Source organism: Mobula hypostoma, chromosome 1, assembly GCF_963921235.1.
Source record: "Mobula hypostoma chromosome 1, sMobHyp1.1, whole genome shotgun sequence".
Taxonomy (NCBI): domain Eukaryota; kingdom Metazoa; phylum Chordata; class Chondrichthyes; order Myliobatiformes; family Myliobatidae; genus Mobula; species Mobula hypostoma.
This window is the reverse complement of record NC_086097.1, coordinates 140,618,556-140,635,082: the sequence shown is the minus strand read 5'-3', so window position 1 is coordinate 140,635,082 and position 16,527 is coordinate 140,618,556. Positions and strand designations below refer to the sequence as shown.

General features: G+C 44.4%; 2 protein-coding genes across 4 annotated transcripts in view; one reads left to right on the top strand and one right to left on the bottom strand.

Annotated features, from left to right (window-relative positions):
• crtap (cartilage associated protein) overlaps positions 1-9,683 on the bottom strand; it is a 49,057-nt gene extending 39,374 nt beyond the window's left edge. For both annotated transcript variants that reach the window (XM_063056928.1, XM_063056937.1), the window contains exon 1: positions 8,874-9,683. In XM_063056928.1, the coding sequence (XP_062912998.1) occupies positions 8,874-9,320 (447 nt within the window). In that variant the 5' untranslated portion in view covers positions 9,321-9,683. The remainder of the gene's footprint in view (positions 1-8,873) is intronic.
• A 121-nt stretch (positions 9,684-9,804) lies between these two features.
• fkbp9 (FKBP prolyl isomerase 9) overlaps positions 9,805-16,527 on the top strand; it is a 30,498-nt gene continuing 23,775 nt past the window's right edge. Inside the window, exons 1-2 of one of the 2 annotated variants that reach the window (XM_063056911.1) lie at positions 9,805-10,061; positions 14,901-15,046. In XM_063056911.1, coding sequence (XP_062912981.1) covers positions 9,805-10,061; positions 14,901-15,046 — 403 coding nt within the window. The remainder of the gene's footprint in view (positions 10,062-14,900; positions 15,047-16,527) is intronic. The other variant, XM_063056920.1, reaches the window with a different exon arrangement.

Here is a 16,527-nt window from a genome sequence, read left to right as displayed (position 1 = left end):
GAGCTTAATATCAAAGGATATACCTTGTACTAAAAGGATAGGCAGGAAGACAAAGGCAATGGTGTCGCTCTGTTGGTAGGTGATGGAATTACATCTTTAGAAAGAGGTGACACAGGGTCGAAGAAATGTTGAATCTTTCTGAGTGGAGTTAAGAAATTGCAAGGGTTAAAAAAAAACTATTATGGGAATCACATATATAGGCCTCCAAATAGCAGTCAAGATGCAGGGTTGAGTTTGCAAAGGGAGCTGGAAACGGCATGTAATAAGGGTAATGTCACAATTGTAATGGAGGACTTCAATATGCAAAGGGATTGGGAAAATCAGACTGGTGTCGGATCGCAAGAGAGTGAATCTGTTGGGTGCCTATGAGATGGCTTTTCAGAGCAGCTTGTGCTTGTGCCAACTTGGGGAAAGGCTATCTTAGATTGGGTGTTGTATAATAACCCAGATCTTATTAGGGAGCTTAAGGTAAAGGAATCCCTGGAACTGCAATTTGAGAGGGAGAAGCATAAGTCACAAGTATCAGTATCACAATAGAATAAAGGGAATTACAGAGGAATGAGAGAGGAGCTTGCCAGGGTGGATTGGAGGAGGATACTGGCATTTTGACAGCAGACCAGAGATGGCTGAAGTTTCTGGGAATAGTTCACAAGACGCAGGATAGGTATGTCCCACAGAAGTAGTTCTCAAATGTCAGGGATAGGCAACCGTGGCTGACAGGGAAGTTAAGGACTTTAAGAATTCTAGCATGGTTCTGGAGGACTGGAAAATTACAAATGTTACCTTCTCTTTAAGAAGGGAGGAAGGCAAAAGAAATTGCAGGCCATTTAGCTGTACCTCAGTGGTTGGGAGAGTGTTGGAGTCCAATATTAAGGATGAGGTTTTGAGATACTTGGAAACTAATGATAAAATAAGTCAAATTTAACATGGTTTCTGCGAAGGGAAATCTTGTCTTTGACAAATCTGTTGAGTTCTTTAAGGAAGTAACAAGCATCGTGGACAAAGGAGAAGCAGTGGATGTCATTTACTTGAATTTTCAGAAGGCATTTGATAAGGTGCCACACGAGGCTGCTGAACAAGATAAAATCCCATGGCAGTATAGGAAAGATACTGGCATGGATAGAGGAATAGCTGACATGGAGGAGGCAGCGAGCAAGAATAAAGGGGACCTTTTCTGGTTGGCTGCCAGTGACTAGTGGTGTTCCTCAGGCATCAGTACTACGACCGCTACTTTTCATATTGGTTGTCAGTGATTTGGATAATGGAATTGATGGCTTTGTGACAAAGTTTGTGGATGATACCAAGATAGGTGGAGGGGTAGGCAGTGCTAAGGAAGCAATGCGATTGTAACAGGACTTGGACAAATTGGAAGAATGGGCAAAAAAAGGGGCAGATGGAATACAGTGTTGGGAAATGTACGATGATGCATTTTGATAAAAGGAACAATAGTGCAGACTATTATCTAAATGGAGAGAAAATTCAAACATCAGAGGTACAAAGGGACTTGGGAGTCATTGTGCAAGATTCCCAGAAGGTTAATTTACAGGTTCACTCTGTGGTAAAGAAGGCAAATGCAATGTTGGCATTCATTTCAAGGGGAATACAATATAAAACAAAGAGATAATGCTGAGGCGTTATAAGACACTAGTTGGGCTGCACTTGGCGTATCGTAAACAGTTTTGGGGCCTATATCCCAGAAAGGATGTGTTGTCATTGGAGAGTCCAGAGGAGTTTCCCAAGGATGATTCTGGGAATGAAGGGGTTAACATATGAGAAGCATTTGGCAGCTTTAGGCCTGTATTCACTGTAATTTTAAAGAATGTGGGGGGGGGCGGTGTTGGATCTTATTGAAACCTGTTGAAAGGACTAGATAAGGTGGATGTGGAGACAATGTTTCCTGTTGTGCGGGTGTTCAGAACTAGAGGGCACAGCCCCGAAATTGAGGGACGACCCTTCAGAACAGAGGTAAGGAGGACTTTTTTTCTTCTTTTTGGAGCCAGAGTAGTAAACCTGTGGAATGCTCTGTCAGACAGCTGTGGAGGCCAAGAACGTGGTTATGTTTAAAGCGATAATTGATTGATGTCCTGACCAATCAGGAAACTACGTTATGGTGAGAAGGCAGGTGCGTGGGGTTGAGGAGGATCCAGGACCAGCCAGGACAGAATGGCGGTGCAGACTCAGTGGACTCAATTCTGCTCCTATGTCTCAGGGTCAATGATGTCTTGCATCACATCTTCAGCATTTTGGAGAGGGAAGGAGAGCACCCAGATGTCTTGGTACATATTGGTACCAATGACACAGGAAGGAACAGCAATGAGGTCTTGGAAGATAGAATTTGGAGAGCTACTCAGAAAGCTGAGAAGCAGGACCTCCAGTGAGGTTATTTCTGGACTGCTACTTGTACCAAGTGCCAGTGAGGGTAGAAACAGGATGATTTGGCAGATCAATACATGGCTGAGAAGCCGGTGCAGGGGGCATGGCTTCAGGTTCTTGGATCACTGGGATCTCTTCTGGAGAAGGTATGACTTATACAAAAGGGACGGGTTGCACCTGAGCCTGAGGCGTGACCAATATTCTGGCAGGCAGGTTTGTTAGAGCTGTTACAGAGGGTTTAACCTAATTTGGCAGGGGGCTGGGAACTGGAGTGAAGGGACCTGGGACAGGACGGATGGTTTAAAAAAACAAAGATAGTGTACAGTCAGACTGTCAGGAAGGGAAGGCAGATGATAAGGCAAAATTGCAGCTAGCAGGGTGAGTTTCAGTGCATTAGGGATGCAGAAGTGTTGTATCTCAATGCACAGAGTACAAGAAATAATGTGCATAGTCTTGTGGAACTTTTACAAACTGTTGGGTACGATGTTGTGGCCATCACTGAATTGTGTCTGAAGGATGGATGTAGTGGGGAGCTGAATATGCAAGGTTTCACATTGTATTGGAGGGATAGGAAGAGGGGGTGACATGGCTCTGCTGGTAAAACATGTTATCAAATCATTAGAAAGTTGTGACATGGGATTGGAAGATGTTGAATCCCTGTGGGTTGAGTTAAGAAACTGCAGGGGTACCTGATGGCAGTTATAAACAGGCCTCCAAACAGTAACTGGGAGGTGGACTACAGATTACCACAGTAAATAGAAAAGGCGAGTCAAAAGAGCAATGTTATGATTGTCATGGGAGATTTTAAAATGCAGGTCGATTGGGAGAATCAGGTTGGTAGTGGATCTCAAGAGTGAATTTGTTGAATGCCCATGAGATGGCTCTTTAGAGCAGTTGTCTTTGAGCCTACTATTAGCTATACTGGATTGGGTGTTATGCAAAGAACCAGAGGTGATTGGGGAGCTTAAGATAAAGGAACACTAAGAAGACATTGATCAAGATAGGATTGAGCTCAATTTGAAATTTGATAGGAAGGAAGTAAATTCTGACATAGCAGTTTTTCAGTGGAGTAAAGGAAAATACAGTGGTATGAGAGAGGAGTTGGCCAAAGTAAGTTGGAAGGAGATTTTGTATCCCAAAAACAAAGTAGTACTCAAATGGCAAAATAGTACAACTGTGGCTGACAAGGGAAGTCATAGCTAATGTAAAAGTGAAAGAGAGTATATATCAAAGCAAAAATTAGTGGGAAGACAGAGGATTGGGAAGCTTTTAAAACCCTACAGAGAGCAACTAAAAGAATCATTAGCAGGGAAAAGATGAAATACGAAAGCAAGCTAGCAAACAATATCAAGGTGGGTAAAGGAAGCTTTTTCAAGTATGTGTATATGTGTACGGAAGACACTAGCAGTGTGCCAGATGTTGTAGGATGTGAGGGAAGAGAAGTGAATGCAGTTACCATTACAAGTTAGAAGGCACTCAAAAAGTTGTAAGACCTAAAGGCACAAAAGTCACCTGGACCAGATGAACTGCACCCTGGGGCTCTGAAAGAGGCAGCAATAGAGATTGTGAAGGCATTACTAATGATATTTCAAGAATAATTGGACTCAGACATGGTTCTGGAGGACTGGAAAATTGCAAATCTCACTCTACTCTAAGAAAGGAGGGAGGCAGCAAAAAGGAAATTATAGACCAGTTAGCCTTGCATCAGCGGTTGGGAAGGAGTTAATTGTTAAGGATGAGGTTATGGAGTACTTGGTGACATGGGACAAGATAGGACAAAATTATCATGGTTTCCTTGAGGGAAAATCTTGCCTGACGAACCTGTTGGAAGTCTTTGAGGAGATTACAAGTAGGACAGATAAAGGGGATGCAGTGATGTTGTATATTTGGATTTTCAGAAGGCCTTTGACAAGGTCTCACACGTGCGGCAGCTTATAAAGCCCATGAAATTACAGGAAAGTTACTAGCATGATTAGAGCATTAGCTGATTGGTAGGAGGCAGCGAGTGTGAATAAAAGGATCTTTTTTTGATTGACTGCCAGTGACTAGTGGTGTTCGCAGGGGTGGGTGTAGGGACTGCTTTTTATGCTGTATATCCATGATTTAGATGATGGAATAGATGGCTTTGTTGCTAAGTTTGCAGAGGATATGAAGATTGATAGAGCAGCAGGTAGTTTTGAGCAAACAAGATGGCTGCAGAAGGACTTGGACAGGAGAAAGTGGCAAATGAAATACAATGTTGGAAAATGCATGGTCATGCACTTCGATTGTAGAAATAAATGTACAGACTATTTTCTAAATGGCAAGAAAATCCAAAAATCTGAGATGCAAAGGGACCTGGGAGTTCTTGTGCAGAACACCCTGAAGGTTGAATCAGTGTTGAGGAGGCAAATGCAATGTTAGCATTCATTTCAAGAGGTCTAGACTACAATAGCAGGAATGGGATACCGAGGCTTTATAAGGCACTGGTGAGGCCTCACCTTGAGTCCCTTGAGTATTGTAAACAGTTTTGGGCTTCCTATCTAAGAAAAGATGTGCTGGCATTGGAGAGGTTTCAGAGGAGGGTCACAAGGATGATTCTGGGAATGAAAGGGTTATCATACGAGAAACATTTGATGGCTCTGGGCCTGTATTCACTGAAATTTGGAAGGATGGGGGGTGGGGAGTATCTCATTGAAACTTTTTGAATGTTGAAAGGCCTAGACAGAAGATGTGGAAAGGATGTTTCCCATGGTGGGGGAGTTTAGGACAAGAGGGCACAGCTTCAGGATAGAGGGGCGTCCATTTAAAACAGAGATGCGGAGAGATTTGTCTAGTCAGAGGGTGGTGAATTTGTTAGCACAGGCAGCTGTGGAGGCCAGGTCGCTGGGTGTACTTGAGGCAGAGATTGGGTTTTTGATTGGCCATTGCATCAAAGGTTAAGGAGAGAAGGGGTGAGGAGGGGAAATAAAAGAATCAACTATGACTGAATGGGCCAAATGGGCTAATTCTGCTCCTATATCTTATGATCACTGCCGTTATGTACTGTACACCATGAGCTTTGGGCTAGCTCTGAGGTACTGATCTTCAAATCCCCTTTTTTTTTTCCAATGATCTAAAAGCAGTGGAGGTGCATTGCATGCAACAGTGGATTTAATTATAGGTATCTACAGTTTCATGGAGGAACTAATTGTGATTCAAGGGGAAAAGGATGACAGTAAAGTGGTAATCACAGAGCAATGGAAGAGAACATGGAAAAATGTGAGGCTTTCTACTTCAGCATAGCAATACAGACTGTTAGTTGGTGAATGATGGGAAATGGTGATGTTAAGTGGAACTTGGGTTTCTGGTACAAATGTCACTGAAAACTAGCATGAAAATGCAGCAGGTACTTAGGAAGGACAATGCCATGTTGCCCTTTAATACAATAAAGCATACCTGAGTATAAGAGTACAGTTTTCCTTGGGTGTACAAGTAACCAAGGTTGCATTGAACGTAGCCATTTTATCTACTGTCGATTCTTTTTTTCCTAAACCTTGGATCATTGAAATTCTCAGGCACCCTGGTGAAATCGGACTTCTGGAGCCTTATAGAACTTTGGTTTCCTTGCTGAATAATGATATACTTTGCTAGAGAATCTGTGTAATGGAATATTCATTGTCCTGTTCCCTGGTATCATGGGTCTTTTACTTGAGAGAGAGATTGAACAGGCTAGGTCTCTATTTAGAATTTAACAACAATCAGTGACCTTATGGAAACAAATATCCTAAAGTGCTTGACAGAGTATGCAAACTGTGGATGCTTCCCCGGCTAAGGCTTCCAAATGCAGAAAGTGGTCATAGTCTCAAAATAAAGGGTAATTCAGTTAGGGCTGAAATTCTAAGTTTCTTCACAGATCCCACAACTTGTGGACTCGTTTTCAAGGACTCTTCAATTACATTCACAATATTTATTATTATTGCTTTGTTCTTTTATTTGCACAGCTTGTCTCTTGCACATTGGTTGTTTGTCCATCTTTGTTGTGTGTTTCTGTTACATTTCTCTGTATTTACTGTGAATGGCTGCAAGGAAATGAATCTCGTGGAATATTGTGACATATACTGTATGAACTTTGATAAGTTTACTTTGAAATTTGAACTCAAAGTGCAGTAAACCTCTGAAGTTCCCCATCTTAGAATCCCATTCATTGAGTTTCTTCCATATAGAAATTGATGGACTTCGGATAACAATGGAACATAGTAATTTGTTGTGGCAGGAAAATGATGTTAAGGGGAGGCAGACTTGAGGAAGAATTTTTTTTTTCATACAAGAGATTTAAATCAGGAACACAAAGTGTGAAAAGGGTGGTGGGACACTCTGTGGCATGGAAATCTAAGGAGAAGTGATGGAAAATGGGATTAGTATGAGCAGGTATCTGATGGTCAGTTTGATCACAGTACACCAAGGAACCGGCTTTTGTACCTGTGAACAACTCTTTTCACTGGAACACCAATAAGTTCTGGCAGACCAAAGTGTATCTTTTGCTGAATTGATCATCTTCAAGCAGTAGTGATGTTTATCTCAGAGTGTCCATGGAACAGACCACAGCTCTGTGTTATGTAGCCACTCAAATGAACCTTAACACACTTCTGTATATCCTTCCTAACCACCTTGACATACACGGAAGAATCAGGGTGACAGTCTCACCCCATGACATATTCAAGGACTGTTGTGTTGGTACAGAGTCTCGGGTTCTGTGTAAAGGTCCTGACGAGGGATCAGCTCACCATCAGCCAAGCAATATCTAACAGGATGCTGCTGAGTGGAGTGTTTCTTGCCAATGTGGCCAGCTCTAGTCTTCACAGCGCCAGGGACAGAGAAAGCATTGAGTTGCAAGAAAAAGTTTGTGAACCCTTTGCAATTACCTGGTCTTCTGCAATAATTACTCATAATGTGGTCTTATCTTCACCTGTCCCAATAATAGACTAACACAATCTTCCTGAACTAATGACACACACAATTGTACTTCTCATTGATACTGAATGCACCATTTAAACAATCTCAGTCTAGGTCCAAAAAAAGGTATGTCAACTTCTAGGGTAATGCCTTCCACAAAAGATACTTGGGGCCAGGTATTCCAATCAAGGAGATGAGATTGGAAGTCCCCAATCTTCTAAATTCCTCTGAAAACAACTTTCAGAGGACCTTAGAAGAATTGTACGGATGCAAGAAGCTGGAAAAGGCTATAAAAACTTTCTAAAGACTTTTCATCAGTCTATAGCAAGAAAGACTGTCTACAAATGGAGGAAGTTCAGTATCATTGCTACTCTCCCTAGGAGTGGGCATCCTGCAAAGAGCACAATGTGCAATGATGAAAGAGGTGAAAAAGAACCTAAGGGTAAGATTAAAAGACCTGCAGAAATCTCTATAACTTGCTAAAGTCTCTGGTCATGTGTCTTCTGTATGTAAAACACTGAACAAGAATGGTGTTCATGGAAGGACACCATGGAGGAAACCACTGCTCTCCAAAAACAAACACTGCTGCACATCTCAGATTTGCAAAAGACCACCTGGGTGTTCCACAGTGCTTCTGGGACAATGCTTAGTGAACAGATGAGACAAAAGTTTAACTTCTTGGCAGAAATATTTGCAGGAGAAAGGGCTCTGCACACGAACAGCAAAATCACATCCCAACTGTGAAGCATGGTAAAGAAGCATCAACATTTGGGGCTGCTTTGCTGCCTTGGGCTTGGACAGCTTGCAATTGTTGAGACAACAATGGATTAAAAATCATATCGAGACATTTTACAGGAGAACGTCAGGGTGGTGGTCCATCACCTGAAGCTTAATAGAAGTTGGATGATGCAACAAAACAATGATCTGAAACATGAGTAAATCAACAGTAGAATAGCTTAAAGAAGAAAATGCATGTTCTGTAATGGCCAAGTCAGAATCCAGACCTTAATCTAATTGAGATACTGAGGCATGACTTGAAAAGGGCTGTTCATGCAAGGTATCCCTGGAACAGTTTGGTCTGGAGGAATGGTCTAAACTTCTTCCCCGCTGTTGTGCAAGTCTGATCAGCAGCCACAGGAAACACTTGATGGAGGTTATTGCTGCTAAAGGAGGTTCTACCAGTTATTAAATACAAGGGTTCACATACTTTTCCAGTCTGGACTATGAATGATGAAACAATGCATTCAATAAAGAGCTGAAAAGTACAATTGCTTGTTATTAGTTTAAGCAGATTGTGCTTGTCTATTATTGTAACATACATGAAGATAAGGCCACATTTTATGAGTAATTATATTGTAAAGGGTTCACAAACTTTTTCTTGTAACATGCTCAGTGCCATCTGGTCTCTATATCTAAGGGTCCACTTACAGTCCAGGCGGACATGCACAAAGGTATCTATGGGGGGAGGGGGGAAGGACCGCCGGATACGCCTTCTTCTTTCCCCCCTCCCCCCCCCACCTTCTTTCCACGCTTGGTCACAGATCTCTGGGAACACCGTTGAGTTTTGTTCTAACTCACTCTCTCACCTTAAAGTAGGCAAACTGGAGAAACTTGTAGACTTCGCGCTTCTCGAACTCCTCCAGCGTCTCCCGGCTGGGCTGGGACTGGCGAAAGGCGGGCAGTCCTTGCTTGCATCTCCTCAGGCACTGGGCTCGGCTCATGATGTTGCTAAAGAGATGCAGCTCGGTGAAGCGGCCGAAGTGAGAGGGTTCTTGGGACCGCACCGTGCTGCAGTTGAGGTTGCAAAAAGCCTCACTGTCTCGAAGCAAGCGGTGGAGTCTCAGGCTCATCTCCAGGAACTCCACGCACTCCTGCCAGTTCTCTGCCGTGTACTGATCCAGTGCGTGTCGATAAGCCGATTCCAGCGGCATCAGCTCGTCCCGCGGGAAGCTGCGGAAACTATACTTCTCATACTGGGCGAGCCCCGCGCCACAGCACACCAGGAGCAGGGTAAAAATAGCGTCCGGCCGCATCCCGTCTGAACCCGCCTTGCCGCTCAATCACTGCTCGACGGCCGCTGTATCCCCGCTTGATCCCTGATCCGCTCTACCAGCGCCACTGGGCCCCTACTGGATCTCCACTTTGCCGATGGATCCCTATTCTAGTTTTGGTGGATGTCCGCTCTAGTCGGACTGGATTCCCTCTAGCACTACAAGATTTCCGCTCCACCACTCAGTTCTCGCTCTAATTCCTCTGTATCCCTCTTCAGCCACTAGATCTCTGTCTCGTTGCACTGGACCCCCCTCTGCCAATTGAACCCCCTTGCACGAATGGATCTCCGGGGTAGCCCCACTCCGCCGGCAGACGGCTGATCTCTTGGCTCCTCTGGGATTCTATCCCGACAACCACGCGGGATAATTGACATCCCGATCACCAATCAGCTGCACCTATCCATCACTTTGGATCGGCTGTGTCCAATGTGAAGTCGCGGGCGGGGTTACAATAGCCTCGCCCCGGATGGCTCCGCTTTGCAGCCCACGTCGTCAATCTCGGTCGTGTCGGGCCGGGTCGATGATGGGTGGCGGGATGGAATTGACACTGGTGGTCGCGTTACTGCTCGGGGTAGCGGGAAAGGCGCCCCCGGTGCCGGTGGATGATGTGGTGGTGGAGAAGCGGTTCGAGCCACGGGAGTGCTTACGGGCGGTGCAGCCAGGGGATTTCGTCCGCTACCATTACCTGGGAACCCTGGCCGGGGGAAAGGGTTTCGACTCCAGGTACCGCCTTCACACCCGCCCGGGCCGGGAGAACCGTGTCTGCTAATCCTGGGATCGTGGTGGGTTGTGGTGGTGGGAGGTGTCCCAGTCTGATGATCCAGAGATCGAAAAGGGATATCGGTCCCGCGCCTTTTACTCCAGTGATGGGGATGGGGGGTGGGATTAACTGATTATTCTGGAGTTCAAGGCGCCCCGGAGATGGTTACGATACCTGGGTGATCCTAGGTCCAGGAGATACTGAGGGAGAGGAGATGCCAGGTCTGCTGGTCTGGAGATCGGGGTATCTTGCGTGGTGGTCCAGGGTTTGGAGATCTCGGGACAGCTAAGGTCATCGGAGTTGTTGATCCTGGGACCGGGAAAATACGAGATTGGATAGGACGAGATTCCACAGATTGTGTACCCAACTTTGGCGGTCGCGGGACCCGGGAGACCATTGAGATCGGGGTGGGGGGGGCGGTGAGTGGATTCCGGGGGGTCGTGGAGATCCGGCTGAAGGGAACCCTGGGTTGCGCAGATCCCAGAGGTGAGGAGATCCGGGGCAAAAGCCTTACAAAACCCTGTCTCCTCCCTGAAGAACGGTGATGTGGATTTGAAGGTAGCGGTTAATTGAGCCGTGTCCACGCGGCAGCTTTCTGTTATTAGGGGGCGGGAACAGAATTTGACTCTGTGGGGAGCTGCTTGGGTTGTAGTTGAATTATGTTCTCCAGCTTTGCAAATTTCATCCTGTTTACATCTCCCTTGACTTGAGGGCAACATTTGACGGTGGGATTCAGTATTCCTGAAGTCAATGGGTATCGAAGGGAAAACACCCCAGTGGTTGGAGTCGTCTTACACAAAGGAAAGTAGTTGTGGTTATTCAGTTAATCATTCCAGCCTCGGGGCGTCCACAGGAGATCCTTGGGACAGTGTCAACCATCTTTACTTCATTAATAAGCTTCCTTGCTTAGTTGTCCATATTCCATACAACATACTGTAACAGTCTCAACTTTCCCAAACCTTCACTCATTTTGCTCTAACCCTTTCTCTCACTTTTCACATTCTGCCTTTCTGTGATCTTCTCAGCACCCTCCCAGACTGGAGACAATTTATGCATATAATTGAATTAATGACCTGCAGTTGTGGAAGAAAACTGCATCACCGGATGGTCACAGGGAGAACATCGAGCAGTATGGCACAGGAACAAGCCTTTCAGTCTGCAATGTTGTGCCAAACTAATTAAATTAGTCACCAAATGCTCAACTAACCTAATCTTCAGGGACCAGTATCTCAGAAAGGCAGCGTCCATTATTAAGGACCTCCAGCACCCAGGGCATGCCTTTTTCTCACTGTTACCATCAGGTAGGAGGTACAGAAGCCTGAAGGCACACACTCAGCAGCTCAGGAACAGCTTCTTCCCCTCTGCCATCTGATTCCTAAATGGACATTGAACCCTTGGACACCACCTCACTTTTTTTAATATATAGTATTTCTGTTTTTTGCACGATTTTTAATGTCATATACATATACTGTATAAAGTATACTGAATAAGATTTACTTATTATTTTAGTTTTTCATCTATATTATGTATTGCATTATGTATTGCTGCTGCTAAATTAACAAATTTCACGTCACATGCTGGTGATAAAAAACCTGATTCTGATTCCTTTCAGCCAACACAATGTCAATATCCTTCCATTTCCTGCACATTCATAAAAATTGCTGGTGAACGCAGCTGCAATTTTTATGTGTGTTGCTTGAAATTCTAGCATCTGCAGATTTCCTCATGTCCTGCACATTCATGTGCCTTTCTAAGGGGTCCCTTGAATATCACTATCATTTTTGCCTCCATCACCACTCCTGGCAGAGCATTCCAAGCACCCATACATCTCCTTTGAACTTACCCCCTCTCACCTTAAATGAATGGCTTTTAGTATTGGACATTTCAGTTCCGGGGAAAAAGATATTGGTATTCTATACATGTTACTCGTAATCTTATAAACCTCTATCAGATCCACTCAACTTTTGCCACTCCAGAGAAATCAACCCAAGAAGTTTGACTAACCTACCCTTAGAGCACATGCCCTTTAATCCAGGGAGCATCCTGATAAAAACCTCTTCTGTACTCTCACCAAACCCTTCACATCCTTCCAGTAATGATACAATCAGAAATGAATGCAATGCTCGAGCTTCAGCCTAACTAGTTTTAGAAAGGTGTAACATTGTGTCCCAACACTTGAGCTCAGTTCCTTAAATAATGCCTTGTGCCTTCTTTACCACCCCATTAACCTGTGCAGCCACTTCAATGAGCTAAGACTTAGAGCCCAACATCCCTTTGAACATCAACACTGTTAAAGGTCTTATCGATATAAGTGTAGTGTCTCTGTACCTTTGACATCTTAAAGTGCAGCTCTTCACATTTGGCCAAGATAAGCTCCATGTGCCATTTTTTTTGCCATATACACAGTTGCAAGAAAAAGTTTGTGGACCCTTTGCCAGTCTTTCTCTTCCAGCTATGATTGGGGTTTCACTCACAATGTGGGCAAAGGCGGACTGATTGCCGGGATGGACAAAGCTCTCATAGGGATGTGTGTAAATGAAAGGCGCTTCATCAAAGTGCCGCCTGACTTGGCCTATGGCAGTGAAGGACTGCGTAATTATCTCATTCTTGAACCCCAGGTGGTTACTTTTGCATCCTAATTGACCGTTTTCCCCACTCCCACCACAGGAAACACACTCTCCACATCCACCCCATTCAGGTCCTCAGCATTTGACAGGCTCCATTGAGATTTCTCCCTCATTCCCCCCCATACTCCATGGTTTAAGTATCTCAGAAGCTGCAGATCTCTTGGGATTTTTACACACAACAGTCTCTAGCGTTAACAGAGAATGATGCAAAAAATAAAAAAAGTGAGCGGCAGTTCTGTGGGAGAATGGCCAAACTGGTTGAAGCTGACAGGAAGGAGACAGTAACTCAAATAACATCGCATTACAACAGTGGTGTGCAAAAGAGAATTATACCCTCTTCCCACCCTGTCACTTGTAATAATTATATTCCTTCTCTCATTTGCTCAGATGGTTCCACAATTGAACCTAATAAAGTGGCCACTGAGTTTATAATAAATAGCAGAAGTGCCAGTATGGATCCCTGTGGAACACTATTAGTCACAGACTTCCAGCCACAATAAGTCCCATCACACACTACCCTCTGCCTCCTATGGACAAGCCAGTTCTGAATTCAACCAGCTAAGTCACTGTGGATTTGATGATCTTACCATTAAATTAAAGCATTTTTTATATGACACATACAAAATGATTGAGGAACTCAGCAAATCAGGCAGCATCTGTGGAGTGAAATAACCAGTCAACGTTTGGGCTGAGATCCTTATCAGGACTGGAAAGGAAGGGGGCAGAAGCCAAAATAAGAAGATGGGGGGTGGGGGAGAGGAAAGAGTACAAGCTGGCAGGTGATAGGTGAAACCAGGTCGTGGGGAGGAGGTGGGTGGTTGAAGGAGAGGGGATGAAGTAAGAAGCTGGGAGGTGATAGGTGGAAGAAGTAAAGAAGACGAAATCTGATAGGAGAGGAGAGTGGAGGAGGGGCAGTGGGGGGTGGGGGTGATGTGCAAGTGAGGAGAGAAGGGATGAGAGTGGAACCAAAATGGGGAATGAACGAAGAGTAGGGGAAGGGGGAGAAATTTACCAGAAGTTACAGATTTTGAGGTTCATGCCATCAGGTTGGAGTCTACACAAGTGGAATATGAGATGTTGTTTCTTCAGATTGAATGTGGCCTTATCTTGGCAGTAGTGGAGGCCATGGTTGACATATTGGAATGGGAAAGGGAAGTTGAATTGAAGTGGGTGGCCACCAGGAAGTACCACCATTTGTGGCAGCGTGAAGTTTCTTGACGAAGTGGTCCCCAATTTACGTTGTGTCTCACTGATATGGAACAGGCCACACCAGGAGCACTGGATATAGTAAATAACTGCAACCCTGGAACATCTGGACAGCGAAGATCTATACATCAGGATGCTCTTCATTGACTATAGCTCAGCATTGAATACTATCATCCCCTCAAAACTGGTCAATAAGCTTCAAGACATTGGCCTCACTACCTCTTTGTGCAATTGGATCCTCAAGTTCCTCACTTACAGATCCCAGCCCATTCACCACAAAGCTGTTTGCTCAGCCCCCTGTTCTACTCGCTTTATTCTTATGATAGTGAGGCTAAGCGCAGCTCTAATGCCATATTTAAATTTGCTGATGATACCACTGTTGTTGGTCGAATAGAAAGTCATCACTGACATGAAAGTCAACTGGATCAACAATTTGAACTCAATGATAACAGGTCAGGAGCTGGAATCCTGCAGTGAGTGACTACCTGACATCCAAGGTCCGTCCAGGAGTATGACAGAATTTTATCCGCTCATTTAAGTAACAAACAACTCCCAGCAACTCTCCGAGAACTTGATACCTTCTGTGACATCTGAGCAAAACACTACACAGCTCATGATTCAATGAGATGCCAAGTCATGTGCCACCTAGGGTTGCCATCTTGACTTGGAAATGTATTGCCAGTTCTTCTTCATCTCCGGTCTAACCTGGAATTTTCTCACTATCAGTATTGTAGGAGCTCCTTGGTCTGCAACATTGCAGGAAGGGAGCTCACCACCATCTTTTCAAGGTCAATTAGGATGAAAAAGTAACCACCTGGGGTTCAAGTATGAGATAATTAAATTAGGTGAAGTGACTGTTTTTCATCCTTAAGGACTCATTAGAAGTTTTGACTGTGCTCAGGTTTAAGAATCTCTGAACTCTTGTTGGGCTGAGTTTGAAGTTTCCCTGATTTGGTCTTTCTCTTCCAGCTATGACCGAGGTTCCACTCACAATGTGTTTGTGGGCAAAGGCCGACTGATTGCCGGGATGGACAAAGCTCTGATAGGGATGTGTGTAAATGAAAGGCGCTTCATCAAAGTGCCACCTGACCTGGCCTATGGCAGTGAAGGACTACGTAAGTACTTTTTACATTTTGACGTAGACTCATGGAGAAGTACAGCCCAGGAAGAAGCTGTTTGGCCCATCTAGCCCATACCAAAACCATTTAAACTTCCTGCTCCTGTCGACTTGCACTGGGACCATAGCCCTCCATATCCCTACTATCCATATACCTGTACAAACTTCTCTTAAATGTTGAAATTGAGCTTGCAAGCACCACTTGTGCTGGCATCTCATTCCACACTCTCATGACCCACTCAGTGAAGAAGTTTCCCCTCATGATCCCCTTGAACTTTTTGCTTTTCATCCTTAACGCATAACCTCTGGTTGTAGTCCCAATCAAACTTCAGTGGAAAAAGACTGCTTGTATTTACCCTATCTAACCCCTCATAATTTTGTGTACCTTTATCAAATTTCCCTTCAATTTTCTACATTCTGAAGAATACAGCCCTAACCTATTCAATATTTCCTTATAACTCAGGTCTTCCAGACCCAGCAACATCCTTGTAAATTTTCTCTGCATTCTTTGAATCTTATCTACATCTTTCCTGTAGGTAGATGACCAAAGTTGCACACAGTACTCCAAATCAGACCTCTTATATAACTTAAACATAAGAAAGCTTTATGACCCTATCTACCAGTGGTGCCACTTTCAATGAATTACGGACCTGTATTCTCAGATCTCTCTGTTCCACCAGACTCCTCAGTGCCCTACTGTTTACTGTGTAAGACTTACCCTGGTTGGCCCTACCGAAGTGCAAAACCTCACTCTTGTCTGCATTAAATTTCAACTGCCATTTTTCCAGCTGATACAGGTCCCTCTGCAAGCCATGATAGCCTTCCTTGCTGTCCGCTACATCCCCAATCTTGGTGTTATCCACAAATTTGCTGATCGAGTTAACCATACTATTATCCAGATCATTGATATGGATGACAAACAACAAAGGGCCTAGCACTGATCCCTGCGGCACTCCACCAGTCACAGGCCTCCAGTCAGACAGGCTCTACTACCACTCTCTGGCTTCTCCCACAAAGCCAATGTCCAATCCAATTCACTACCTCACCCTGAATGCCAAGCAACTGAACCGTCTTGACCAGAACTCCCACGCTGGACCTTGTCAAATTCCTTACTAAAGTCCATGTAGACAGCATCCACGGCCTTCATCCACTTTCCTGGCAATTTCCTAGAAAAACTCTATAAGATTGGTTAGTCATGACCTACCACGCACAAAGGGTTCTAAGAATAAACTTGGCAATTATCGGCCTGTGAGTTTGACGTCAGTAGTGGGTAAATTGATGGAAAGTATTCTTAGAGATGGTATATATAATTATCTGGACAGACAGGGTCTGATTGGGAACAGTCAACATGGATTTGTGCGTGATAGGTCATGTTTGACAAACCTTATTGAATTTTTTGATGAGGTTACTAGGAAAGTTGACGAGGGTAAAGCAGTAGATGTTGTCTATATGGACCAGTAAGGCCTTTGACAAGGTTCC